The sequence below is a fragment of the Drosophila melanogaster genome, chromosome 3L, assembly GCF_000001215.4.
Source record: "Drosophila melanogaster chromosome 3L".
NCBI lineage: Eukaryota > Metazoa > Arthropoda > Insecta > Diptera > Drosophilidae > Drosophila > Drosophila melanogaster.
In genome coordinates this window covers 174,983-200,057 of record NT_037436.4, presented here as the reverse complement: position 1 = coordinate 200,057, position 25,075 = coordinate 174,983, and the positions used below count along the sequence as shown (strand labels likewise).

General features: G+C 46.9%; 7 protein-coding genes and 1 non-coding gene across 23 annotated transcripts; 5 read left to right on the top strand and 3 right to left on the bottom strand.

Moving 5' to 3' along the window:
* The first annotated feature begins 295 nt into the window (after positions 1–295).
* Positions 296–12,851, top strand: rno (rhinoceros). Of its 3 annotated transcripts, none has more exons than NM_001259599.2 (8): positions 296–431; positions 971–1,296; positions 1,369–1,922; positions 1,984–2,178; positions 2,252–2,468; positions 2,521–2,710; positions 2,769–3,385; positions 3,455–12,851. In NM_001259599.2, exons 3-8 carry the CDS (start codon positions 1,471–1,473, stop codon positions 11,507–11,509), a joined length of 9,726 nt encoding a protein of 3,241 aa, NP_001246528.1. In that variant the 5' UTR covers positions 296–431; positions 971–1,296; positions 1,369–1,470; the 3' UTR covers positions 11,510–12,851. The 3 variants fall into 3 exon arrangements, with proteins under 3 accessions (NP_001246528.1, NP_995944.1, NP_612007.2); NM_206222.3 differs by having other exon boundaries at positions 296–595; NM_138163.2 differs by having other exon boundaries at positions 296–379; positions 3,455–12,072.
* An 896-nt stretch (positions 12,852–13,747) lies between these two features.
* On the bottom strand, positions 13,748–15,432 carry Mtch (Mitochondrial carrier homolog 1). 6 transcript variants are annotated; one of them, NM_001259597.2, is made up of 5 exons: positions 15,377–15,432; positions 14,984–15,283; positions 14,755–14,923; positions 14,194–14,691; positions 13,748–14,132 (listed from the first exon to the last, which is right to left on the bottom strand). In NM_001259597.2, exons 2-5 carry the CDS (start codon positions 15,192–15,194, stop codon positions 14,060–14,062), a joined length of 951 nt encoding a protein of 316 aa, NP_001246526.1. In that variant the 5' UTR covers positions 15,195–15,283; positions 15,377–15,432; the 3' UTR covers positions 13,748–14,059. The 6 variants fall into 6 exon arrangements, with proteins under 6 accessions (NP_001246526.1, NP_728481.1, NP_001246527.1 ...); NM_167799.3 differs by having other exon boundaries at positions 14,984–15,280; NM_001259598.2 differs by having other exon boundaries at positions 15,389–15,432.
* Positions 15,433–15,517: 85 nt separating this feature from the next.
* On the top strand, positions 15,518–17,536 carry Mkp (MAP kinase-specific phosphatase). Of its 4 annotated transcripts, none has more exons than NM_001043108.2 (4): positions 15,634–15,740; positions 15,798–15,926; positions 15,991–16,300; positions 16,356–17,536. In NM_001043108.2, the coding sequence occupies exon 4, from the start codon at positions 16,793–16,795 to the stop codon at positions 17,402–17,404; it is 612 nt and encodes a 203-aa protein (NP_001036573.1). In that variant the 5' UTR covers positions 15,634–15,740; positions 15,798–15,926; positions 15,991–16,300; positions 16,356–16,792; the 3' UTR covers positions 17,405–17,536. The 4 variants fall into 4 exon arrangements, with proteins under 4 accessions (NP_001286882.1, NP_001036573.1, NP_001036572.1 ...); NM_001043107.2 differs by having other exon boundaries at positions 15,986–16,300; NM_001299953.1 differs by having other exon boundaries at positions 15,518–15,926.
* Positions 15,634–17,536, top strand: CG34140 (uncharacterized protein). Its single transcript, NM_001043109.2, has 4 exons — positions 15,634–15,740; positions 15,798–15,926; positions 15,986–16,300; positions 16,356–17,536. Exons 1-4 carry the CDS (start codon positions 15,694–15,696, stop codon positions 16,783–16,785), a joined length of 921 nt encoding a protein of 306 aa, NP_001036574.1. The 5' UTR covers positions 15,634–15,693; the 3' UTR covers positions 16,786–17,536.
* Positions 17,523–20,135, bottom strand: CG13875 (uncharacterized protein). Of its 2 annotated transcripts, none has more exons than NM_001274256.1 (5): positions 20,067–20,135; positions 18,970–19,318; positions 18,627–18,910; positions 18,378–18,568; positions 17,523–18,315 (listed from the first exon to the last, which is right to left on the bottom strand). In NM_001274256.1, the coding sequence occupies exons 2-5, from the start codon at positions 19,279–19,281 to the stop codon at positions 17,642–17,644; spliced, it is 1,461 nt and encodes a 486-aa protein (NP_001261185.1). In that variant the 5' UTR covers positions 19,282–19,318; positions 20,067–20,135; the 3' UTR covers positions 17,523–17,641. The 2 variants fall into 2 exon arrangements, with proteins under 2 accessions (NP_001261185.1, NP_612005.1); NM_138161.2 differs by lacking the exon at positions 20,067–20,135 and adding an exon at positions 19,409–19,766.
* A 959-nt stretch (positions 20,136–21,094) lies between these two features.
* Positions 21,095–23,752, top strand: Vdup1 (Vitamin D[[3]] up-regulated protein 1). 5 transcript variants are annotated; one of them, NM_167798.3, is made up of 5 exons: positions 21,423–21,561; positions 21,753–21,822; positions 22,185–22,676; positions 22,730–22,912; positions 22,979–23,556. In NM_167798.3, exons 3-5 carry the CDS (start codon positions 22,221–22,223, stop codon positions 23,366–23,368), a joined length of 1,029 nt encoding a protein of 342 aa, NP_728479.1. In that variant the 5' UTR covers positions 21,423–21,561; positions 21,753–21,822; positions 22,185–22,220; the 3' UTR covers positions 23,369–23,556. The 5 variants fall into 5 exon arrangements, with proteins under 5 accessions (NP_001261184.1, NP_728479.1, NP_995943.1 ...); NM_206221.3 differs by having other exon boundaries at positions 21,753–22,036; NM_001274255.1 differs by lacking the exons at positions 21,423–21,561; positions 21,753–21,822 and adding an exon at positions 21,095–21,225.
* A 77-nt stretch (positions 23,753–23,829) lies between these two features.
* Positions 23,830–24,946, top strand: CG7049 (uncharacterized protein). The gene has a single exon (NM_138159.4). The coding sequence runs from the start codon at positions 23,855–23,857 to the stop codon at positions 24,863–24,865; it is 1,011 nt and encodes a 336-aa protein (NP_612003.1). The 5' UTR covers positions 23,830–23,854; the 3' UTR covers positions 24,866–24,946.
* On the bottom strand, positions 23,954–24,920 carry asRNA:CR45806 (antisense RNA:CR45806). The gene has a single exon (NR_133141.1).
* Positions 24,947–25,075: the final 129 nt, after the last annotated feature.

The following is a 25,075-nucleotide window of genomic DNA, read 5'->3' as shown; positions in this document are numbered from 1 at the left end:
TTCGACATTGTTTGTTACATAATTATTAACTTCTATTAAGTTAAGAAAATCTATAATATTTAGAGGTAATAATAAGAAAATTCTTAATTAACATATCTTAACTTAATGGAAATAACTTTTTTTTTCAAATACAAATTAATATGAAAATTCTGTGGAAATTAATTAAATGTTGTTAAAACAAAATACAGCGTTGGGCCGAATGCAACTCTGTATATACCCAAGCTGTGTATCGATACCGACCACCGACTAAATGCACTCGATAGTTTAAATTTGCAACCGTTCATCATGGCGATCTGAGAAAAATAATTTTTGCTCAAAAATAAAATAAATAATCAAAAGAATTGTAATTCCTGCGAACGCAAATGCGATTTTGGGAAACGTGAGTTTGATACGGACGCTTCACGAAATGCGAAGACTGTGAGCGGTCTTCGGTCAGTAACAAGTGCTTGGCGTGTGTGTCTGCGGCGGCAAAAAACCCAAATGTAAAATATATAACAAAATCCCAACTCCCCCAAGAATGGGCAGTGCGAAAGTGGCGCCCTGAGTGGGCGTGTCGCGTGCGGAAGCGCTAGCGACGAGCAGAGTGGCTGTCTAGGTTTGCGGATAGCAATAACAAATAAGTTGTTATAATAAAAGTGTAAAAAAAAGTGCAAAAACTTTGATTGCTTCTGAGTAGTGAAGTGTCGGAGGGGTATGCTGGGTGCCGTGTATAAGCTGGCGGATGCAACACGAACGCCACCTGCTTGCCTCCTGCTTGCACTCACGCGCATAGTAAGCGCGCCCTTAAACGAGCGTGCTATGTGCGAGCGGGAGGGCGCCTGTGGGTTTTGCACCAGTCACCTATTGGCAGCTTGAACGTTTTTCTATATTTTTTGTGTATTTTCGGAAAGCATAGAAAATGTGGACACTTACTGGGAACGCTCCTAATATAAGCGAATAACCCACAAACATATGCCTTCTCTCCCACCAGACTAGCGAATGCTCGTCGAGAATCCAAACCAGTGAGCCAAACGCCAAAGAAAAACTTGCAAAAGTCTGTGGATAAACAACGAACAATAACAAAAGGCAGCAAGCGGAAGGTGGCAGTGGAAGTGGACTAACTCGCCCGTGGAGAAGTGCGGAGCACACAGGACTGCAAAGTGGCGTCGCTACTGGATATTAGGGCTGGGGCAGCAGCGGCGTCCATGTCCACGGGGCACAAAGGGTGGACCACCAAGAATCACGACCGCACCACATCCAGGAGAGCGCAGCAGCAGCAGCCGGTGTGGTGTCGCCAACTGTGGCCTTAAGCATGTAGTAAGTAAATTTGGTTAGTAAATAAATCGCGTGAAATACGTATTGAAGCTGCTTTTGCCTTCTTACTTCTAGGTCTTGCAGCAAAGAACCCGTTCTCTAACAAGCACAAGACACAAGGGACAAGGTACCAATCGAAGCAAAAACACACAAATATCCAATCAACACCAATGAAAAATGTCACAAAGAGGTAAGCGCGGTAATCAGCAGCATCACCAGTCGCACCATCCGCCGCCGCAACAGCATCAGCGCAAGGATGTTGAGCCGCAGCCGCCGCCCACCAAGCGGCGCAAAGGTAGGCCACCTAATGGAGCCACTACGGCAGCAGTAGCTGAAGTGACTGGATCGGGTCCAGCTACAGGATCGGAGCGTGTGCCAGTTCTGCCTTTGTGCAAAAGCAAACATGAAGAGCCAGGGGCGGAAGCGGGGGGAGGAGGACAAGGAAGAGCCGCGGCAGGCGCTACCAGCACTAGCAAATCGAAGTCAACGAAACTGGCAAAGTCGGCAAGCAAGTGCAAGTCGCAGGGGGCGAGTTCTAGTAGCTCCTGGCAGGCGCGGTCTGTAGCGGACATCAAGATGTCGAGCATCTACAATCGAAGCTCAACGGAAGCTCCAGCTGAACTTTACCGGTATTAACAGACCAGCAAACCAATTAGAAACGATTCAATAATATTCAAATTTTAATTGCAGCAAGGATCTCATTAGCGCAATGAAATTGCCAGACTCTGAGCCGTTGGCCAACTACGAGTATTTAATAGTAACAGACCCATGGAAGCAGGAATGGGAAAAGGGTGTGCAAGTGCCCGTTAACCCAGACTCCCTTCCTGAGCCATGCGTCTATGTTCTGCCCGAGCCTGTTGTGTCTCCAGCGCACGACTTTAAGCTGTAAGTTAATACCTAGCATATTTTTTTTTCGTACTTGTGAATTTCTGTACTGAACTGCGGCTCTCGTTTACAGCCCGAAAAATCGCTATCTGCGCATTACCAAAGACGAGCACTACTCGCCGGATCTGCATTACCTGACGAATGTTGTTGCCTTGGCGGAGAACACATGTGCCTATGATATAGATCCTATTGACGAGGCCTGGTTGCGTCTCTACAACAGCGATCGTGCCCAATGTGGTGCTTTTCCCATAAACGCGACGCAGTTTGAGCGCGTCATTGAGGAGCTAGAGGTAAGCTCACTAGACCCCATGCTGAACCAATATATTGACTTTTGCGTTCTAGGTTCGTTGCTGGGAACAGATTCAAGTCATACTTAAACTGGAAGAAGGCTTGGGCATCGAATTCGATGAGAATGTCATCTGCGATGTTTGCCGATCGCCCGACTCCGAGGAGGCGAACGAAATGGTATTCTGTGATAATTGCAATATCTGTGTGCACCAGGCGTGTTATGGCATTACAGCAATTCCATCAGGTAAGCAGCACCTAGTGGAGTGGAAATGTTAGTGTGCTCATGTAAACTTTTGTTTCAGGACAATGGCTATGCCGCACTTGTTCGATGGGAATTAAGCCGGACTGTGTCCTCTGTCCAAATAAGGGCGGCGCTATGAAATCCAACAAGTCGGGTAAGCACTGGGCACACGTCTCTTGCGCTCTGTGGATACCCGAGGTCAGCATTGGGTGTGTGGATCGCATGGAACCCATCACGAAAATCTCTAGCATTCCTCAGTCGCGTTGGTCCCTGATCTGTGTACTCTGCCGAAAGCGAGTTGGCAGCTGCATCCAGTGCTCAGTAAAGCCCTGCAAAACAGCATACCATGTGACTTGCGCGTTTCAGCATGGCCTGGAAATGCGTGCAATCATAGAGGAAGGTAATGCTGAGGACGGCGTGAAGCTGCGCTCTTATTGTCAGAAACACAGTATGAGCAAGGGTAAGAAGGAAAATGCTGGTAGTCATGGGGGAGGCAGTGCCTCAGTCGCAAGCGCCATGCAGAAAGCAAACAGATACGGCAGTGGGGCTGGTGGAGGAGCCGACGACGGCAACAACGCGTGCGGGACAACTGGAGAGGATCCACGCAGGCGGAAAAATCACCGTAAAACCGAACTGACCTCCGAGGAACGTAACCAAGCCAGAGCTCAGCGCCTCCAGGTTAGTAGTTTCTTTTCCGTTGTGCCTTCTGCATGCATTCGGTTGCTAACTTTTCCCATTGATTTTCAGGAGGTGGAAGCTGAGTTCGATAAGCATGTTAACTTTAATGACATCAGTTGCCATCTATTTGATGTCGACGACGATGCTATTGTTGCCATATACAATTATTGGAAGCTTAAGAGAAAGTCTCGACACAATCGCGAGCTTATCCCGCCCAAGTCCGAAGATGTGGAGATGATAGCCCGCAAGCAGGAGCAACAGGACATGGAAAATCATAAGTTGGTGGTGCATTTGCGACAGGATTTGGAGCGAGTTCGTAATCTCTGCTATATGGTTAGTCGAAGAGAAAAGCTTTCGCGCTCTCTCTTTAAGCTACGTGAGCAGGTATTCTACAAGCAGCTGGGAGTTCTGGATGAGATGCGCTTGGAGAAGCAGCAGACCAAACAAGAGCAGCAACAACCTGTGATGGATCTGAACGCTGTAATCTACGCCAACGACGGACCTACTTTGTATGACCGTTTCTACAGCTCTGTGGGAGGACAAACTGTGCCGGCGCAGTACCAGGATTTGAAATACATCCTTGAACAGCTTATGGGTAAGCTGCAGAGTGGTAAACAGGGCCGTGGCCGTGCCTCGCAGTCTCCTAACAAACGCAAGCAGCCTGCTAAAGCTTCGCCAAACAAGAAGCTTAATAATGGCATTCTTAGTTCACGCACGTCATCGCCTGAGAAGACTGTGGCAGGGAGTAAGGTGGGAACGACTACATCCAAGGTACGGTCTCCGCCAGGGAAGAATCCTACAGGGAGGCGTGCCTCGAAGAGCAGCGCGGCGGCGGCGACGTCGACCCACAACAAAAGTCAATTCCACTCAAATATCCGCAGTAGCACGACCTCCCATTCGTCAAGCGGCACTATATCATCAGGTAATTCCAGCTCGGCGAATGGTACCAGCAGCTCCGATAGTTCCTCAGGAAGTGATTCGGGTAGTGAAAGCGGTAGCTCTAGCGCGGGTAGCGGAGTCTCCAAGCGAAAGTCTTCCTCAGGAAGTCCCCTTAAAAAGCAAAGCTACGCTCGGTCCGTTGAGCAGCGGCAAAAACAGCGACAGCGACGTCAAAATGAAGCAGTTGCGGGTGCGTCTGCAACGTATCCGGATTCCAGGTCTGCAAGCAGCTCCAGCGACGGTGAAGACGAGCGATGTAGAAACCGCCAAGAACCAGAGCGCGGTGCGAGACGGGGGCCAATTCAAAGCAAATCAGTACCTAATAGGAGCCAGGCAAGTAGGTCAAAACCTACAACGGAAGCAGACGTTGGAGAGGGAACTGGAGCCTCTGCAAGACGAAAGTTGTCTACGACAACACGAGGACTTGCCCAAATGGATAAAGATGCCGATGAGAGCGTATCGAGCGACGAAAGTGAGGAATTGTTGCCTCTAAGAGGGGAACGACAGCGTGAGAGCACAACGACTTCCGGACTAGCCACGACTGGTTCGGCCATTGGTAGAAACTTGGGACAGCATATCTACTCCGACTCTGAGAGCAGTTCCTCTGAACAAGAAAAAGACCAGGAGGAGCAGGCCACCGTGGAAAGTAATGTTAGTGACTCACAAAACCAACAGACGATTAGAACAAAGGCAGCTATGAAAGAGTTTGTGCCAGGAACAGCAGCCACAACATCCTCTACTTCCCAAGCAGCGTCCTCAACTAGTAAAGCGAAGAACACGCGGGAAGGAAAGGAAGGGGCTGCCAGTATCGGCAACAGTACAAAAACCAAACCGAACCCGAATGCCAAGTTGTATCCGGCAGATCTTTTGGTGGTGCCACAGCGCCAGGCAGCCAAAAAGGCTTCTGAGAACATGCGATCCACAAATCTCGCCACGACGCTACAGCCAGATGTGTCCGACAGAGTCAGAGAGCCAGACATAAACTCCATTTCAGGAACTGCAAAGAGCAAGGTGAAGGATTCAAGCTCTCGTGTGTCGAATGAAGCGGATAAATCAAGTCTTGAAAAAGTACGACCAAAAGAACACTTACAGAAGACTGTTGGAAAAACGTCCGAAAGCGCACCTGCTGAACGTGGAAAGCGCGGAAGGCCACCAAAGGTCCCAAAGGATGCACGTCCGCCATCTATTACGGAAAATGACAAGCCTGCCCTCCCAACGCATACTCAAAGCAAGCCCCCATCTGTCGTCGCTACCCCAGTCTCAGCCAAGTCGAACTTTGCAGTCTCATTGGTTCCTCAACGGCAAGCGGCTAAGAAGGCAGCGGAGCAATTAAAGAGTAGCAAACCCGTTCTAGAATCTTTCTCAACGGGGAACGACATTTCGGACAAAGAAACAGTGACGTCGGCAACGATATCCGGATCAGGATCATCTGTTCCAGCGGCTAGCACGCCAGTTAAGCCTACCAGACGGTCCTCAATTAAAGAAGCACCAATTACTCCAAAGGAACCCTTAAGTGGCAGAAGAAAATCAAAAGAAGATTTGCTGGCGACACCTATAAAAACAACTCCCCTGGTTAAGCGCCGCGTAGTTGTCCCAAATCTTTCAAGTTCTAGTTCTGGCGACAGTGAAAGTTCCAGCTCCTCTAGCAGCTCAGGAAGTAGTTCCAGCAGTGGCGGCAGCGACTCGGACAGCGAGTCTCAGGCCAGCAATTCGGAAAACCCATCTAGTAGGGAGCCTCCTGTAGCCCCTGCGAAAGTGCCATCTGATTCCTCTCTTGTGCCAAAACGTTCACCCCGCAAGTCTATGGATAAGCCTTCAGCATTAACTATTGCGCCAGCATCGGTCAATGTATTGAACATACCGTCTACGCGGTCTCGTCAGAACTCTACAACAAAATCGACAAAGGTAGCACTGCAGAAGGCAGTGCAATCAGTTGAGGATGACGTCAAATGTACGCCGAAAACAAATCGTCTGCAGGGCTCTATGGACGAATGTGGAAAGCAGGTCCAGTTGGAACAGGCTACCAAAAGAGCGACTCGCGGTTCCAAGTCGCGACCGCCCTCGCCTACTGCTAAATCGTCTCCAGAAAAGACAGTATCCAGATGTAAATCTCGAGCGGAAGAATCTCCTAAGAAGGTTGCAAATTTGGAACAAGAAATAAGCCAGAGAAAAGTAGCTAGCGGAAAAGGGACTAGTTCGTTGGACAAGCTGTTAAATAAGAAACAGCAGCAGATGAACCATTCTGCTCAAGCTACACCCCCACCAATTTCACCAACTCCACCTGCTTCTGAAACACGTATCGTAAAAGATCAATGTGATCTTAAACCCGATGAGGTGTCCATCCAACAGATTAACTTGGGAGCAGATGCGCAACCCGAACCCGATCTGGACCCAGAGTCTGCGGCAGAAGCTGGTGAACTACCAATGGATATTGATGAGGAGCTTACCACTGCTCCAACGCGAACCCAACTATCTGCGAGCGCGAGTAAACTGGCAGACATAATCGATGATGAGCGTCCACCGGCGGCTCCGCTTCCCGCCTCGCCCACTCCTACCCCTACCTCTAATGACGAGATGTCTGACGCTGGAAGTGATCTCAGCGAACGGCGGCGTATGCGCTGGCGATCCCGACGGAGAAGAAGGAGACGTAGTCACGAGCCAGACGAGGAACACACTCATCACACCCAACATCTCCTCAACGAGATGGAAATGGCTAGGGAGCTGGAAGAGGAACGTAAAAACGAGCTGCTTGCAAATGCGAGTAAGTACTCGGCGTCTACATCCTCTCCAGCAGTCACTGTGATTCCGCCCGATCCGCCGGAAATAATTGAACTGGACTCGAATTCTGCAGAGCAGCAACAGCAGCATCTACATGACCAACCCCTGCCGCCTCCGCTTGTTGTACAATCCCCTGCTGCAGATGTTGTACCAACAGTTATGCAGCAACAGCTGCTGCCCTCACAACGGCCTCTAATCGAGCAACTGCCTGTCGAGCACTTACCCATCGTTGAGACAATACTTGAGATGGAGGACAGTAAGTTTGCTAACAACTTCGCGTCAAACTTAGCCAGTGTGTTAAATCCTCCCAATCAGATGAGTCTAATCGGGTCTAGTATAGACAGGAGTAAGCAAATAAGTGAGGAGGATAGCATCCAAGCAACCCGAAATCTCTTAGAGAAACTGCGCAAAACAAAGCGCAAGGCGCAGGATGACTGCAGTAGCAAGGAGGCGGTCGATCTATTACCTCCAACTCCAGCCATCCCATCGGTTTTTCCTTTTCACAATGCGGCGGACCCAGAGGATATCATTCATGCGCAAAAAGAACAGCAGCACCAACAGCAACAACAGCTGCAATCATCTCAAACATGTATTTATGGAAACTCATCAGGACCTAACTCTGTTGCATCATTGACTATCAAGGATTCTCCTATGACAGCCAACAGTGGAAGCTATGCAAACAGTCTCACCAACACTCCAAATGCTACACCCACCAACGCAACAATGAACAATCTTGGGTATCAAGTAAATTTTCCGAACTCTCAGCCACCTCCAACGTTAGGTCTCTTCCTGGAAAAATCACCCCACCAAAAAGGGGCTTGTCCCCTATCCAGCAACGGAGGAGCTAATGTAGGGCAACCTGCACCCACTCCTGACTTTGTAGACTTGGCAGCAGCAGCGGTAAAGAACACTCTCGGAAGCTTTCGCGGAGCAGCAACCGTTCCCACGCAATCCGGAACGGGAGTCAATGCGAAGATCAACGACTACGATGAGAGCACACGAATGCAGTCGCCGTTCGGGGGAATGCCGTGGAACGAAAGCGATCTTATCGCTGAGAGAAGAAGCAGCTCGCCTAGTTCAGTGTCCGAATCCAATGATCCTCCTCAGCCACCTCCAGTCGTTACGGCAACAGCAACAACGGCTCGATCCCTCGCTCAGCTTGAGAGCTGTAAAAACTTTTTCAACAGCTATCCAAGCGGTAATGCCGGGCCTGGCACTGCAGCAAACGCTACAGCGCCCTTTAACCATCCTCCAATGGTGAACGGTATTGATTCCATACCAATGTTCAACAATACTAATACGACTCAGCATCAACCGACGACGCCAGCTCATCAACAGCAACAGCAGAGAACTCCAAACAATCAGTACAACGGAACTATCTACCCCCAACTAGCGGGTATCATGCATCCACAGACAACTCCTACAGAACCGCCTTCAAGCTTATACGGCAATGGGGGAGTTGGAGGCGCTGTGCAGTCCACTACACTACCTCCACCGGCTCAGGTCAACCAGTACCCCGGAACACCTTATTCCGCGACTACTTTGGGTATGATTTCTGTACAACAGCCTGCGCTTTCAACAGTTCCCGTTCAAACTGCAACTACACCCAATAATCCGTTTACTCTGACTTCGCCGATTGATGGAAAAATGCCGACATATCCGGCTCAGCTTCTAAGCAGCTGTGCAGAAGCAGTCGTTGCGTCGATGATGCCACCAACCCCACCGGTTACAGCTACAGCAAAGGACTCGCCAAGCAAGAGAACAAGCGTCAGCGGTAGTAACTTATCTAAAAAACAGACGCACAAATCGCCCCAACTTCCGCAAGGAAAATCGCCAGGAAAGTCGCCCAGACAGCCTCTGCAGCCACCAACGCCTCCTGCACCAGTTCCCGTGGTGGCATTGCCGCCGACTAAATATGACCCCCAGACGCACACATTACAGGGAAAGCCGCGCCAGCGTGCACCGCGCGGTAGCGGCGGCTCTGGAGCACCAGGCAGGGGCAGGGGACGAGGAAGGGGTAGAGGACGTGGAGGAGGAGTTACCAGTGGGATGGCTATGGTACTGCCACCGCCAATGTCAGATTACGGGAGCAATACTCATATAGTCAATAATTTGGTCGGAACTCCCTTTGAGTTCAACAACGAGTTTGACGACATGGCAGGACCTGGTGTGGAGAATCTGCAATCGCTAAGGGATCGGCGAAGAAGTTTTGAGCTTCGAGCTCCACGAGTTCAAAACAAGCCAACCACTACACCGACAACTGCAACAACCACAAATCCTCTCCTCCATCCAGTGCTGCCGGGACCTGTGGACATGAGAACATACAATCTCGGATTTGAGGCACCGCACAGTACAGCATCTCAAGAGGCCTACCAGAATAATCTTCTGGGTGCGTTTGACTCGGGAACCGCCGATCAGACACTCAGCGAGTTCAACGAGGAGGACGAACGCCAGTTCCAGTCGGCACTGCGAGCAACTGGCACTGGAACCTCGCCCAGCAAACAGCATTCAGGACCAACGGCACTAGTTGCACCTCCAACTGGTCCCAATCCCACACCTGCACCAAATCTTCTTCTACATTGCACGGAAGCAAACCAAATGGCACCCAATGTGGCTGCTACAGGTGCTGCTACGCATTTGGTCGAAGGCTCGCTGGTTGAAGCATCTCTAGAGGCCACTTCAGAGGAGGTATCGATTGACTCAGACAGCACGATACCACACTCCAAGACCTCGACTTCAGATGCCCGAAGTCAGATTAAACTTAAGATCAAGAGCCCGATGGCCTATCCAGAACACTATAACGCCATGACGAACAGCAGCAGTCTGACTCTTACCAGCACTCTGGTGCAGTCGTCAAATGTAGTGCAAACCACCGTATCCACGTCGACTGTAGTCAGTGCGTCATCAGCCGTTAGCGGCAACTCTCGTCGCATGCGAAAGAAGGAACTTCTTAGTCTTTATGTGGTACAGAAAGATAATCACAATGACGATAGCTCATGCGGACTGCCAGCCGCATCCGACACTTTGCCCCTTGAGAATTTGCGAAAGTCTGAGGAGGAAGACGAACTTTCAGGTGGCAACGGTACGAAAAGGTTTAAGAAGAACTCTAGTAGCAGGGAATTGCGTGCTCTTGATGCGAACTTAGCCCTTGTGGAGGAACAATTGCTTTCAAGCGGTGCAGGAGCCTGTGGAGGAGGATCATCGGGTGACGGCAGACGGCGTAGCGCTTGTAGCTCAGGTAGCAATAACGACAACAACGGGAAGACTGGAGCAGCTAGTAGTGCAGGTAAGAGGCGAGGACGCAGTAAGACTCTCGAAAGCAGCGAGGATGACCACCAGGCCCCTAAGCTGAAGATCAAAATCAGGGGTTTGACGGCCAACGAGACACCTTCAGGTGTTTCAAGCGTTGACGAGGGCCAAAACTACAGTTATGAAATGACCCGAAGGGCTTGTCCACCTAAAAAGCGTTTGACAAGTAATTTTAGCACTCTTACACTAGAGGAAATCAAGAGGGACTCGATGAATTACCGCAAGAAAGTCATGCAGGACTTTGTCAAGGGCGAGGACAGCAACAAGAGAGGGGTAGTTGTCAAAGATGGCGAGTCGCTCATAATGCCCCAGCCTCCCACAAAACGACCTAAGTCTTCCAAGCCGAAAAAGGAGAAGAAGGAAAAGAAACGCCAAAAACAGCAACAGCTTATCTTAAGCAGCAGTACAACCACCATGACCACTACGTTAATTGAGAACACGGCCAGTGCGTCGCCAGGTGATAAGCCTAAGCTGATCCTACGTTTTGGCAAACGAAAGGCGGAGACCACGACAAGAACCGCCAGTCTGGAGCAACCTCCTACCTTGGAGGCTCCAGCACCCCTGCGATTTAAAATAGCCCGGAACTCATCTGGCGGCGGATACATAATCGGCACGAAGGCGGAAAAAAAGGATGAGTCTACGGCAGACAACACGTCTCCGATTACGGAGCTGCCACTTATATCACCTCTCAGAGAGGCGTCACCACAGGGCAGACTGCTCAACAGTTTTACACCGCACTCCCAGAACGCTAATACGTCACCAGCCCTGCTTGGTAAGGACACGGGTACCCCATCCCCGCCATGCTTGGTGATAGACTCTAGCAAAAGTGCAGACGTGCACGACTCCACATCCCTGCCCGAGAGCGGGGAGGCTGCGATGGGCGTGCAGTCGTCCCTTGTGAATGCGACCACACCTTTGTGCGTCAACGTGGGAAACTACGAGAATAGCAACAACTCATTGCCATCAGCCAGTGGCACCGGATCGGCTTCCAGCAACTCCTGCAATAGCAACTCGATCAACAACAACGGCAGTGGAGGAGGACGCGCCAGCGGGGAAGGCGGCTTACTTCCATTGAAAAAAGACTGTGAGGTTAGATGATAATCGGAGAACGCGAAAACGTCGCATGTAAGCGTATCCTGTAACTTCGTTCATTCAAGCTTTCGATAATCCCCTCCCTTTGTGATTTGGTTCCTTGCCCTCGCCCCTATTAAAGTGTTAGCTTTTATAGTACATGAGCGAACTGCAGGTCCTTAATCGAACTTTAAAGTGTACAGTTAGCTTGTAAGCCCCTTAACCATTCTTCTATCTGTCTGTAACTGGTTTGTTGTAATCGCATCAGCGTAAAGAAGATATTATCTCTACACACCTATATAATATTAATATGCATATAGCACATTATGCGAGAAACAAAAAATATAAATTGTACATTTTTAGAAGCAGATTGTACATTTAAGGCTTTGTAAAATATTGTATTAAAGATATAAAAGAAACAAAAAAGCAGACACAGTTGTGTTGTCTAGCCTAAAAAAAATCCAAAAATGCTCTCGGTTTAGGTTTATAAAGTTTCCATTCACCTAAAAATCCTTCCACGCCTCCTACTCACTAAGCATGATTGATAAACCCCAGCATATATAATAAACACTATTTATTAATAATTATTTAATAAAATGTGTAAAATAATCGTAAAATATTAGCAAAAAGTGTTAAATGCGTGCAAAAAGTAACAACAATTTCAACAATTGTAGCTATAGTCATTAATTGTAGTTCTTAGCGAAAATCAAAGTCGGTTGACCCTGACCGCAATCTAAGTGCATATAATAGTCCCTGTTCCCAAACATGTGCGTAGAGAGAAAAACAAAAATTGAATAACTAAATTCCCTATCATTTCCGAAAGGGAATTGTTTGTATTTTAGCGTTTAAGAATGCAACGTATCGAAGAACTCCAGAGGAAAGTTAATGATTGTTTTGCGTTGTATGATGTTAAAGCAATAGTAACGTAGGCAAAAGAACACTGGTTTTCTATAAGCAAAGGTGCCTGCAGCCTCGAGCGAAATCACACAAAACAGGCCGAAGCAAGATGCCATCTAAAACAGTACTGTTTGGTAGGTGTGATTGCATTCCAGATTCCGATCGCGGAACGATACACAACGCCCCGGTCCACCTAGACTTTCTGTATTCTTTTGTCGCCAATAGTTCAAGAAATTACTTCCCATTTAGTTTTCAATTAGCATTGGGCGTATCTCGATTAAAGGGGCAATACAAAATTAAATAAAAAATCATTTAAGGAACCCAGCAACAAATATTTATTCTAAAATAAATCCGCGAAAAGGCAAAAATAGAGAATAACTAATATAATTGTGTAAAGAACCAAGCAAGAAATAAATTTAGAAGTTAACGACACTTCTGTAATTGTAAATATTTGTGCGCAAAAAATGTTTTTAATTAATACTATTACGTTAACTCTAATGATTAATTAATGATTATGATTATTAATTTTAATTCTAGTTTTTAGCGAAAATTTAATAAAAGCAAAAAGCCTTATTTAAAAACAACATTCTTCAGAACTGCCTGACCTTTTCTTTTCCTTTTTAATCTGTACTTATTATAAATGTTCATATACTCGACGCCTAGCTACTTGTCAATTACTGCAGAAGCAAAAGGACTCGAAAGGATGGATATTAAGGGGATTTATGTGGGGGTACAACTGCAGGATGCTTGCACAAAGCAAATGCTATTTCTAGAAACATAACTTGGTGATGTGAATTCGAAATGCTGGTTGCAGACCAACTACAAAAAATAATTTTCGTAGATGTAAATTATTTATTTTTATTCACTACAGTTTGCAGACCAATTACAAATAAGAATTTGTTGTAGATGCAAAATTTGTTTGCTTGGTGGTACTGGAGATGTAGTAACAGCAAAGTATAAATATTACAAAAAATGATACTAGAGTGCATTATAGTTAGCACAGGACAAATTAATTAATTAAGCTTTTATTGGGCTGCAAAAATCGTGTAAGGATCAATCAACAATCAATAAGATAATTTGTATTATATACATAAAAATATAGCAGAAATTAAACCTTAACTGAATAAAGATTGTCAATTGAATTTGTTTTTAATGGCTCCAACAGGAAAATATTTTTTTCAGTACTATATAAATTGCGCAACAAAACTATTCAAAGTAAATATAAAATCTACTTTAAAAAAGTGGGGTTTCAATGAAACCATATGTCTTATTTAACTCCTGAGCTTTAATACGTGTTACTTAAAAATAAAATAAGGTAACGATAAGAGCGTTACCAGTAGACCATTATAATTAAAAAAACATATATATGGAAAAGTTCCACTAGTAGGGCAAAACGATTTATTTCCAAAATTTTGCAGTAAACAATAACAACAATTATATCGGAGTCTGCACAAGATTGGGAAAGATTTTTTCACGATTTCAGTGCTCGTAGTTGCTGAAAGAAAAGAAAACATCGCGCAAGACTAACGGACCACGATGAAAATCCACTTCAATGTAGATCTAAACTTGTATTAACAGAATTATGGCTGGGCTTGGAGACAGTAGAAAAATGCAGTTGCCTTGGATTGAAGCTTGTCATACCGGAGCCCGTCCGTGGTCGTCCAGCCTCGTTGTTGACGGCTACTGGTAACGCGCCAGCTTAGGCAAGGGCGCGAATGAGGTGGCTATTACTGGAGAACTGATGGATTGTGACCTGGAAAGTCGACGTTTTTTGTAGTTACTAATTTAAACATAAAGTTCACTGTAACACCCACCGCCAGAAAAGGGAGCTGCCGCGCTTAAGCTCCCCGCGAACCTGCAAATCATTCCAACAGTCTACCCAGTTCCTGTAGGCCGGCATAATTGGCGGTTGGGCAGCCATCAGGCGTGAGCCACTTACCGCTGAGCAGGTGGACACCACTTGCAGTGGATACAGTAAACTAGATACGGCAAACTGTGTGAATCCGGAATTGTATTGCCTGCCTAACTTGTCCTTGATGATATATTTGTTAAGGATGTAGATCGTGGAGCTGCTGAGCACTAGGCAGGCCAAATCGCCCAGCAGCTTTGGCACAAGACCGGCGAAAAATCCCGCTATTCCCTCAGACTTCCAAATCTCGGCCACGGAGCCCACAATAGAGGTGTACAAGGTCTCGCGGCCGACAAACTGCGCCATCATGCGCAACGAGATTACGTGAAAAGGATGCGAGGCCACGACTCCGCTCACCATCAAAACAATATCCCGCTTCAGACTTTTCTTGAACTGGACGTACCTGTAAGAAAACAAATCAGGAGTTGTACGGAGATTCTTGGGCACTTGAAAATCAAAGACTTGCAATTCCTCATCACTAAGCTGCGAGTCGTCCTTATTCTCCTCTGGCTGCTCCAGGCCCAGTTGATCGGCCACTCGGTCGCTTACCACCATGGCCACCAGAGAACCCACCAATTTAGGAGCTAGACCGCGGTAGCAACCGTAGAAGCCGTCGATCCGCCGAATGTGGCCAGCTGCAGGAGCCGCAGCGGAAATATTAGTTATGTTTCGGCAAAAAGGAACTTTGTACCTACCGTACTGAAAGATGTTCGGCAACTTCATGATCGGCTTGCCCAGTATCGACTTGCCGGGCAGAGGAGCGATTGGTTCGTAACCCAGCTGGATGAGGGTTTTGGAATATTCGAACGGATGAAGGGCGGCGCTGACGCCCAGCCTAAGACCAAAGCGGATCCAAACATTAACCTCCGTATCCTCTGCGCGGGCGTGCTCGGGAAAGCCGGCCATTCTAGTTACGTGGTGGGTGGAGTGACTGGGTGGTCTGGTGACTGCTTATACCGAGGGCCCAACTCTGTAGCCTTTAATTTGGAGGACTGCTGTGCAAAAGACAGAAAAAGTATTAGACCGTTGGCCGTCTCTTACAGGGTTGCAAGGCTTTGGCAAGTTGCAAAATTATATTTTTTTATTACAAAACAATATACTTCTGACAGCAATGTGGCCGGGTACTTTGTTGTTGCCTAATGCCGTGAACCGATTCGTCATCGATTAATCGATATCTTCTCATTCTCTGGCCCAAAAAGAGCTTGGCCGTAGAAAGTGTTTTTGCAGGGAGTTGCATAAAAAATAGTTGCTTTCTTGATATACAGCTTTTTTAATTATTTTAAATGTTGCTTTTTTGATTATTCAACACATAATTTACAATCCCACCTCTAGGAGTGTAGATCAACCAGCTGCCCAAGCCCATCTCTAGCGATATGGATGGTGGTTGTGGGTCGTGCTCTATAACATGTATAGGTATTTGTTGAACATTTCTTACATCGGCACGACTTTTCGGTAAGTGCGTCGAATTGTGGAAATTAATTGTTGAAGCAAGACTTACCACCCCTACAGTGGTATTCAAAAGACGGTGAACAAGCTGGAGCAGTCCCGCCTGGACACAAAGTCCATACAAGGCTGTTTGGAGCTGGCGTTGCAGGTTTTTCACCCAACAAACGAAATACACACCGTGCTGTCCAGTCGGTTGGTGCAAGACAATATACACAACATCTATACAGTCATATAGTAACCGTAACTTTCAGAACAGACGCCGGTGTACACGCCCTGCACTCCACGGTGCAGGTGGACTTGGAGCGGCCTAATGGGCAGCCCTATGATACAACTATATTAACTGGTGTGCTCAACCGAACCCTTAACAAACAGCGTCTTCCCATCCGAGTGCTCAGCAGTAAGTTGGTGGCCAACTCCTTCCACTGCCGCTACGACGCCATTGGACGAACCTATCTCTATCGCTTTGCCGTGGCAAAGGTACCAACCCTGGGAGATTGCAGTCTCCGGAATAGGTCGTTCGAGACCTTTATACCAGTTGAAGAAATCGATCGTTGTTACTTTCTGCAGTAAGAAACTCCGGCAACCCTTAAATGATATTAGTAACCACTTGATCCACCATAGATCTTCTAGCTTCGATATCAAAAGAGTCCAGGCTGCAGCTCGAATGTTTATCGGCGTCCACGACTTTCGAACTTTCATGAGTGTTAGCCGACAGAAAGTTTGTCGGGATCACCCAATGTTTACAGTGCGCAAAATCGACGAGATTAATATTCGTCCTGGTGAAACACGTGCATTGTCTTCGAACGCTATTCAGGCCGCTGAAACATATAATTATTGGGACATCGAGATCAGGGCTAAATCATTTCTTTACAAACAAGTAAGGCGCATTGTCGGCGCGCTAATCGCTTTGGGTAACGGACGTATCGACGAGAGGTGCCTATATCAGATGCTCACCGTTCCCTCGAAGAATTCTTGGGATCACCGTGTGCTCCTGGCTCCAGCCTGTGGGCTTTACCTTTGCAGAGTGCACTACCGAGAAACGGACATTTAATACCGCTATGATACTGCTGTATGAGCTGCAAAGGCGAATGGGCAACCTGAGACCCACCGCCACGGTTGTGACCACCCCCACCGGTGTACGCTACATTGAGCGAAGCACTTCATCCGTCTGCGTGGAGGACATTGCGCACTGCTCCCAGCAACTGGATCCGCGTGAATACGGCTTTGTCGTGGATACCAAGCCGGACTCTGTGCCCGCCTGCATTCTGAGCGACTTTCTCTACCTGGGCTCGCAGGATGCAGTTAGCGCGGATAACATCATAAAATATAAGATAACTCACATCCTGAGTGTCGGCATACAGACGCCCGAGGTGGAGTGGCCCTTACCCGTAAATTGTACATTTTTGCCCTGCCTGGATCTGCCGGAAACCAACCTGATGAACTACATCTTGCCCGCGTCAATGGAGTTTATTGAAGATGCGCACAGATCGCAGGGTTGCGTGCTCGTCCACTGCAACGCAGGCGTTTCGCGATCCCCCTCTGTGGTAATCGGTTATTTAATGCAGCGCCGTGACATGTGCTACGAAGATGCATACAATCTGGTAAAATCATGGAGACCGTGTATTCAGCCCAATGCGGGATTCATACAACAGTTAAAGAGGTCTGATTAATAGTTTATGATACTGCATATGATAAGTAATTATGAATGTTGTTCTGTTTTTTGTTTGTGGGTTTTAGTTACTAATCCACATTTGTTGTACAACACAACGATATTATCCACTAAACTCTCAAGTTTTAAACATAACAAAAATTTAATCTCTATTTGGTTAATTGACACAAATTTGGTACGGATGTTCAAAATACGTTACATGAGATACTTGGATTAAGTCAACTGCTTGATCTTTGCATTAAACAAGGGTGCCGAGGTGTTGAATATCCCTTTCTAAAGAAATTGCTTGCCTAGTACTCAACTCTTTTTTGTTTACGCTGTTCGAGGTAGAAGGATCTGGGGATCTTAGAACTTCGAACATCTGCTTGGATATTCCTTTGCTGGGTATTAGTCGATCCGTTAAGTTCTTTTCACTTAGTGCCTGTTGCGTTAATCGCCGATTAAGATGATCTGCCGCAAAGAGTCTCTTAACAACGTGCAGCCAGTTCCCAGCGTGTTGGAGATCATCTGATTGGCTTTGCTGAACCTTTGCACTTGCATTGCTGCCAGTGGCAACATCACCTTCTTGAACGCCTCCAGATACTGTAGTCTCAAATTCACGACTCAAACATTCAAGAACAGCCAGTTTGGCTTTAAGCTGTTCATTGGCCGTGAAAAGTTTTCGTTCCACATGGTGGATATCCGCCACCTGAGTAGCCAACTCTGTATCGAGTCTTTCGATTTGTAGTAGCACCTCGCTCTTCGTTTGGTACGCCCGCTTCACCTGGTGTCTACGTACCTTGGAGTGCAGGCTGAGTAAAAGTTCCTCTTCACATTGCAGCTCTTTGTTTACCTCGTGAATCTTTTCCAGCCAGTAAAGCCGGATGTCGTCCTGCATAGTGCCACTATTTAACGCAGTTTGGACGGTACTATCTAGGATGACAAGCGTTGCAATAGCAAATTGATAAGACTACCAGCTTTATCTTCATTCATACCTGACATTATACCAAAGTCTCGATCTACGTCTATGTGTGTCATTTCTTCAAACAGTTCCAGGTCTTCGCCCTTTTCTTGGGGCTCATCCAAGTCCTTTAAGTACGTCTCAAGGAGGTAGTTTTTACCCAGCTCTCGCTCCCTCACCTGGTGCTTCTCCTCCTCGATTTTAAAAATCTGTCGATCCTTTTCGCTACAGAATGGCGCCAATGAAAATCGGAGATACTCGGACAGATAAAGGCGAAACTTACTGCAACATGGTCATTTGCTGCAGAATGGTTTCATCTTGGGCAAGGATAATGGTAAGCAGGCTCTCGTTCGGAGTTAAGTGGTGGTTCCTCTGCTGCTGCTTCCGGCTTCTCTTCGACTGCTTAGTGTTGATATTGTCTGTGGTCTTAGTGGAGAGAAGCTTGCCCCTCCGCCGGATGCGCATGCTCCGCGAACTATCTACTGGACTGCCCATTCCACTGTCCTTATCGGTCGTCGGGACTTGCTTTCGACTTGAAGTGGCCAAGTGACGAAGATGTAGCTGGTACTGTGTGGAATAAGGTAATTTGAAATGTTGAGAATCGTTTTTCTCGTGAAATTATTTACTTCCTCTTTCGGCATTGCGTGAGGGCTGGTTATAACATCAAGGAGCCTGGCACTACTATCCAAATACTCCTCGTAGTGACGCTGCTTTTGGACAATAGCAAATTGCTGTGGAGCGAGTATTTCTTCCTTGCTGAGCACATGTTTCTGGTCTATTTGGTAGCTGATTAACGCGCATATTAGATCTGCGCAGGTGGTGCTTGAGTCCGCACCGGATATCCAGTGCTCCTCGCCGTTGACCCAAATGGAAAAGCTTTCTGACTGAGAGGGTAGCAAGCCTATGGCTTCATCTCCTGGTAGTGGTAGGCTCTGCATCCCGAAGCCTTTACTGGTTATTGTGTAAGCTAGTGCTCTATGGAGGCATCACAAAGGAAGGGGTTAGCCAAAAGAGAACCTTAGATATGCTAATACAGATATGGTATAAGAAGCGTGGCGAACAAACCATTTGGTGTAATTTATGCAACCTAACCGCTTGTAAGCAGAGCTGACAATTAGTTAACAGTTCTTCTTTAGAATAAGGTCCTCTCATCGGCTGCGGCCGTCAGAACGTGTCAATTTCGGTCATTAGCTAGTTATGAAAATCTGTGGTAACTTGTGTATGGCGCTTCGATTGGACCAGTGATGAACTAGAATCAGCCTTCTTCATGTAAACACTAAGTTACTCACGGAGCGCTATTATGAGTGTCTTTATTGTTACAATTTTAACTTTCTCGCGTTCCACTGGCCCGACCGAAGACAGTTTAAAGTTTTCGATGCGAACCGTGCCTTACCAGCGCGCTCGGTATCTTCGCCACAACTGAGCCACTGCCCCAAGTCGGACATAGAAGCAGCTCGATTTAAGGGAGAGCGTGCCAGAGAGGTGAAACAAGGCAAGAGCAACGAAAACAGTGGCCAATGCGCCCAGCCAGTTGGGCATGAGAAAGTTTTGCAGGTGTAGCTCTGCTACACCTCTTGTTTTTCTCTTTGAGACTTTACGGTATCGTTGGTAAGTTTATGGAGTGGACCAGCCACTCCCCCTTGGTGATTGATGTTACACCAAGATATTCTCTGCCTTCACGTCTGGCTTTCGCTATTATTATAAGAGATGGAGATAGGCTTACTATAGGTTCCTCAGCGCCGGACTTTCAGAAAAATGATAAACAGAGCTGAGATTCGGAGATCGGTTCGGTGGTGCGCGGAGCAGCTTTGAAACCACACTGACTTTAACTCAAGAATACTTAGTTGTGGGCTCCACGAAACTTCGAGCTCAAGCGATTATCATTTTGAACCAAACTAGTATAGACGTCTCTATTCGAAACAACCTAATTTTCAGATACTCTATACGTCGAGGCCACAAACGGGAAATCTTTGGAGTCTCGTTGAAATCTCTCTTCGCGGTAAAGACTTGGGTCATTATAAAACAACAACTCCCAGCAATTAAGCCGAGAAACATTGAAATGGAAAACTATAGCCTAGCCATTGCTACTAAATGTCACTAATGCCGTTGGAAGAAATATGAAAAGCTGGAAAAGTTAAATACGAAAGTGATTTGTTTTCTCTTATAGCCAGCATAGTCTTCAAAACGATTGATTTCTTCAGTCCATATATAGTTTGACCATCGTTGCATCTCTACTCTTTCTAATATTATCTTATACTTTGTCGATCATAAGGATAACCTACAGATTCCTTTTAATAAAGTTTTCAAGGTATCTGCCACAGGACTCATTTTTTGACTAATTTTCAGGGTATAGCCATAGCTTGCCACAGCTTGCCACAGGCTGCCGAGCCATTCACCGATTCGGTTTTCGCAGCCAGTGATAGTTTGCTTGGCTTTTGGCCTTTCATTTTCATGAGCTACAGTTGAGGTTCTTCGATTTGGGTACCTTAAAACAACAAATAACCGGTATTAAATGCATGCATAATGCATAAATGTGTGCCACTTTATCCATTTTAGTCTGCACACGATTTGTCGACTATGGATAAATACCTGTAAAATATGGGCTTGGTGTTGGAAATACAGATTTATTTTCTAGGTGCAACCGAGTAACACAAGATACACCTGCTGAGCTATAGCGGGGCGACTCTGCGAGCATTGCCATATTATTAGCAAATTGCTCCTATAATCGATTCAGTTTGAACAGCTTAGCTAACCGTTGAGGTGACAATTTGGTTCTCATGCTCGTTTGGTCTTCTGTTGTCTGTGGTGCCGTTCCAGTTTTTTCCGTTTGAATTTATTCAAGAAGATACGCGCTTTGCGTATCCTGTAAGCCCGCTGGAAAGGTAAATTCAGCCATGTATTACATGAATGCAAAAGATAGTAAAAACAAAAGCGGGCTACTTATTGGCATTACGACATCAGCTGGCTCCGGCTGGGCCTCTCTCAAACGATCCCTCGCAAAAACGCGCTCAAAACAAGTTTTTCAGTCGAGCTCTCGTCCGCAAACTGATGCATAACGACGACGACGATGACGACGACGGTGATCAGTTGCCAAACAAACGCTCGAGAGCGTGGACGAGATCTTGCCAAACGAATATCGCTCAAAGGCAGAACGGGTTAAATCGGTTCGGTTTGGACTGGTGTTCCGATCTGGCCAAAAAACACCTTTGTGTGTACAGGTATTTGAAAAGCGATCATTATTTCAAGTGCGCCCACAGGGATGAAGAGAAAACAATTGATCTGTTGTGGATAAAAACAAAAATGTTGAACAATTTGAATGTAATCATTCCAATGGCAGTGTACGGTTGGGAATCCGCTTTCCACTAGGAAATTACGTCAGTTTTCTTTTCGGTTTCTGTTTCCCAATCAGGAATCATCAACATTGTCACCAGTGCACCAAACAGGCTTGCCGACAGTCGCAGTTGCAGCTTACGCTTTTGGTAAAGATGTACATACTGGAGTTTTGCCCAAATTTGTAGGCGCGGGCGTGACACGCCCGACATGCTTCATGCGCCGACCTTGCAGTTGATGCTTAAGTGTTCGGGGCTTTCGTGCTGCATAGTTGTGCACGCAGCCATCTCTTGGCCGTACGAAACTGGTTTTGTTTCCTTTGCCCGCCTAGATGCTACCCACATAAATATGCAAACAAGCGCCGTATGTATGTGAGACCGTAGTCCGTAGTACATGGTCTCAGACCTAGCCAGCTATGACGGATAAGTTGTCATTAACCATAATGACGCGTGCGGAGCGGGTCAAATATTTGGCAACCGTGTTCTAACGAATTTCGTTGGTTTTTCCTTAGGCGTACGAATGAAATCGGCAACAAAACAGAGGCACGATGCCGCGCAAGTTGCTTAAATTCCTTATCATCTTCGACAACACTTCCCTCCTGTACTTCCCGGGCCAGTTTCTCTCCGGACGGGTTCTAATCGAATTGCAGGATGAGACGCCTGCTTTGGGACTTCATTTCCATGTGGTAGGCGAAGGGGTCGTGCGCAACGGGCGGCGACAGGAGCGGACATACGATAAGGAGAACTATATCGACTTTCGGATGCGACTTCTGGGGGACGTAGACCAAGGAGGTCCAGCTATACTCTCGCCAGGAATTCACAGCTTCCCCTTCAAACTCGGCTTGCCACTGGGTCTTCCATCTACATTTCTCGGTCGGTACGGCTGGATTCAGTTCTACTGCAAGGCGGCGCTCCGCGAGAACAATGGCATTATCCATAAGAACCACCAGGTCTTCATTGTGATGAATCCCATCGACCTAAACCTTGAAAAGCCCATCTTAGCAGTAAGTAGCTTTAAAAACCCTGTTTAAAAAAACTAACCTTTCGCCTGACTCAGCAACCGTTCACCTGCGAAGTTGAGCACAAGCTAGGCGTCGTCTGTGTTGGTGGAGGTCAGATAAAGTGCAGAGTGTCCCTTGATCGCGGTGGGTATGTGCCCGGCGAGAATATTCTGGTCACCGCATTTATATCCAACTACAGTAATGTGTCCATTAAACGGACTAAGGCATCCCTCACTGAGGTCGGTATCGCTTTCAAGTGGCTAGTTACAATTCATCCATTTTGATCTTATTTGGATTTTATTTAGACCATCGAGTATTTGGCGCGGGGGAAGGTGGTGCAAACGGAAAAACGGGAGCTGGCTGTTTTAGTTCGTGGCAAGATCCGTCCGGGGGCCAAAGACGAGTGGCACAACGAGCTTTACGTTCCACCCCTGCCGCCGACCAATCTTCATGGCTGCCACCTGATCAAAATATCCTACGACGTCTTCTTCGTGATCGAACCCAAGTCCATGGAGAAGGAGATTAAGCTACAGCTTCCTATCGTGCTTGCGACGTACCCCTTTCGACACTCCGGTGATGCGGTCAATGCCAACACCTGGCCGGAATCGGTGCTTAAGCCGGACACGCACACCCACTATCCGTCCACACTACCCATATTCCGGCCCTGGCTGCACGAGAAGCCTATCGAGGCATAGCCCGCAGCTTTTAGGATTGCTGTGTATCACAACTTGTTAAGACCGATTTGCGCCATACAACAATTTAAACTTATTTAACTTATACTTAACGTTTTTTAATGTTTCTGGTCTTTGCATTTGTAGGTCTTCCGTTCCCAAAAATTTGTTCATGATTGAAGAATTTATAACAAATACAAACGAAAGTTAACATAAAGACCAGACTTTGATAAATTATAATTAGCTCATATACATAACTTTTTATAAAACCTAAATATTGTAGGTTATATATTATTAAAATGGTAAAACTGCACTCATTAACCTTCTAACTACTACTAAATGGTTATAATAATAATAATAATCCCAAAAGTATGGTTGTTGAAATTGAAATAAATTGTTTAAAACGTTACAGCCTAAAGTATGCTATTAAAAAGCTGGCTTGTTCGGAATTTAAATTCGCGAAATTAAGTATTGATTCCAAAACTAAAAAGGGCCACACTGCACGTTAAGATGACAACAATTATATTAGTCCTCTTTATTTGGATAGTTTTATTCAATGACGTATCCAGCGACTGTGGCTGCCAAAAGCTCGACCGGAAGGCCCCGGATATGCCGTCCATTTCCGGACAAGTGTGCCAGCAACGAGCACAGGGTGCACACAGCCACTACCGGGATTACTATGGCGAACTGGAGCCAAATATTGCGGACATGTCACTGCTTCCGGGAGGCACGGTTTACATGGGTACTGACAAACCGCACTTTCCGGCCGACCGCGAGGCTCCGGAACGGCAGGTGAAGCTGAATGACTTCTACATCGACAAGTATGAGGTTTCCAACGAAGCCTTTGCGAAGTTTGTTCTGCACACTAACTACACCACGGAGGCTGAGCGATATGGCGACAGTTTTCTGTTTAAGAGCCTTTTGAGCCCATTGGAGCAGAAGAACCTAGAGGACTTCCGAGTGGCGAGCGCTGTCTGGTGGTACAAAGTGGCCGGCGTGAACTGGCGACATCCAAATGGCGTGGACAGCGATATAGACCACTTAGGCCGACACCCGGTAGTGCACGTATCGTGGCGCGACGCTGTGGAGTACTGTAAGTGGGCCGGCAAGCGGTTGCCCAGCGAGGCGGAGTGGGAGGCGGCTTGCAGGGGCGGCAAGGAGCGCAAACTGTTTCCCTGGGGCAACAAGCTGATGCCAAGGAATGAACATTGGCTGAACATCTGGCAGGGAGACTTTCCCGATGGCAACCTGGCTGAAGATGGGTTTGAGTACACCAGCCCCGTGGATGCCTTCCGACAGAATATTTACGACCTGCACAACATGGTGGGCAACGTCTGGGAGTGGACGGCAGATCTGTGGGACGTAAATGACGTTAGCGATAATCCAAATCGGGTCAAGAAGGGCGGTTCTTATCTGTGTCACAAGTCCTACTGCTACAGGTACAGGTGCGCGGCACGCTCGCAGAACACAGAAGACAGTTCAGCCGGTAACCTGGGTTTTCGGTGCGCCAAGAATGCGTGAGTTGTCATCGTGGGAAATTCCTCACAACTCTTTTATTTTTACAAATACAACAAATTAACCAAATATAAAGACTTTCATTCGAAATGTACGTCTTGTCGCTTCGCGTAATACATATGTGCGAAGTCCTCCACATTCTGGTACTTGGGATAAACTGAAGACGAGAGAAGTCGTCGTTTCTCTATTAGGCGGAACCGGCTGTCATCTACTGGG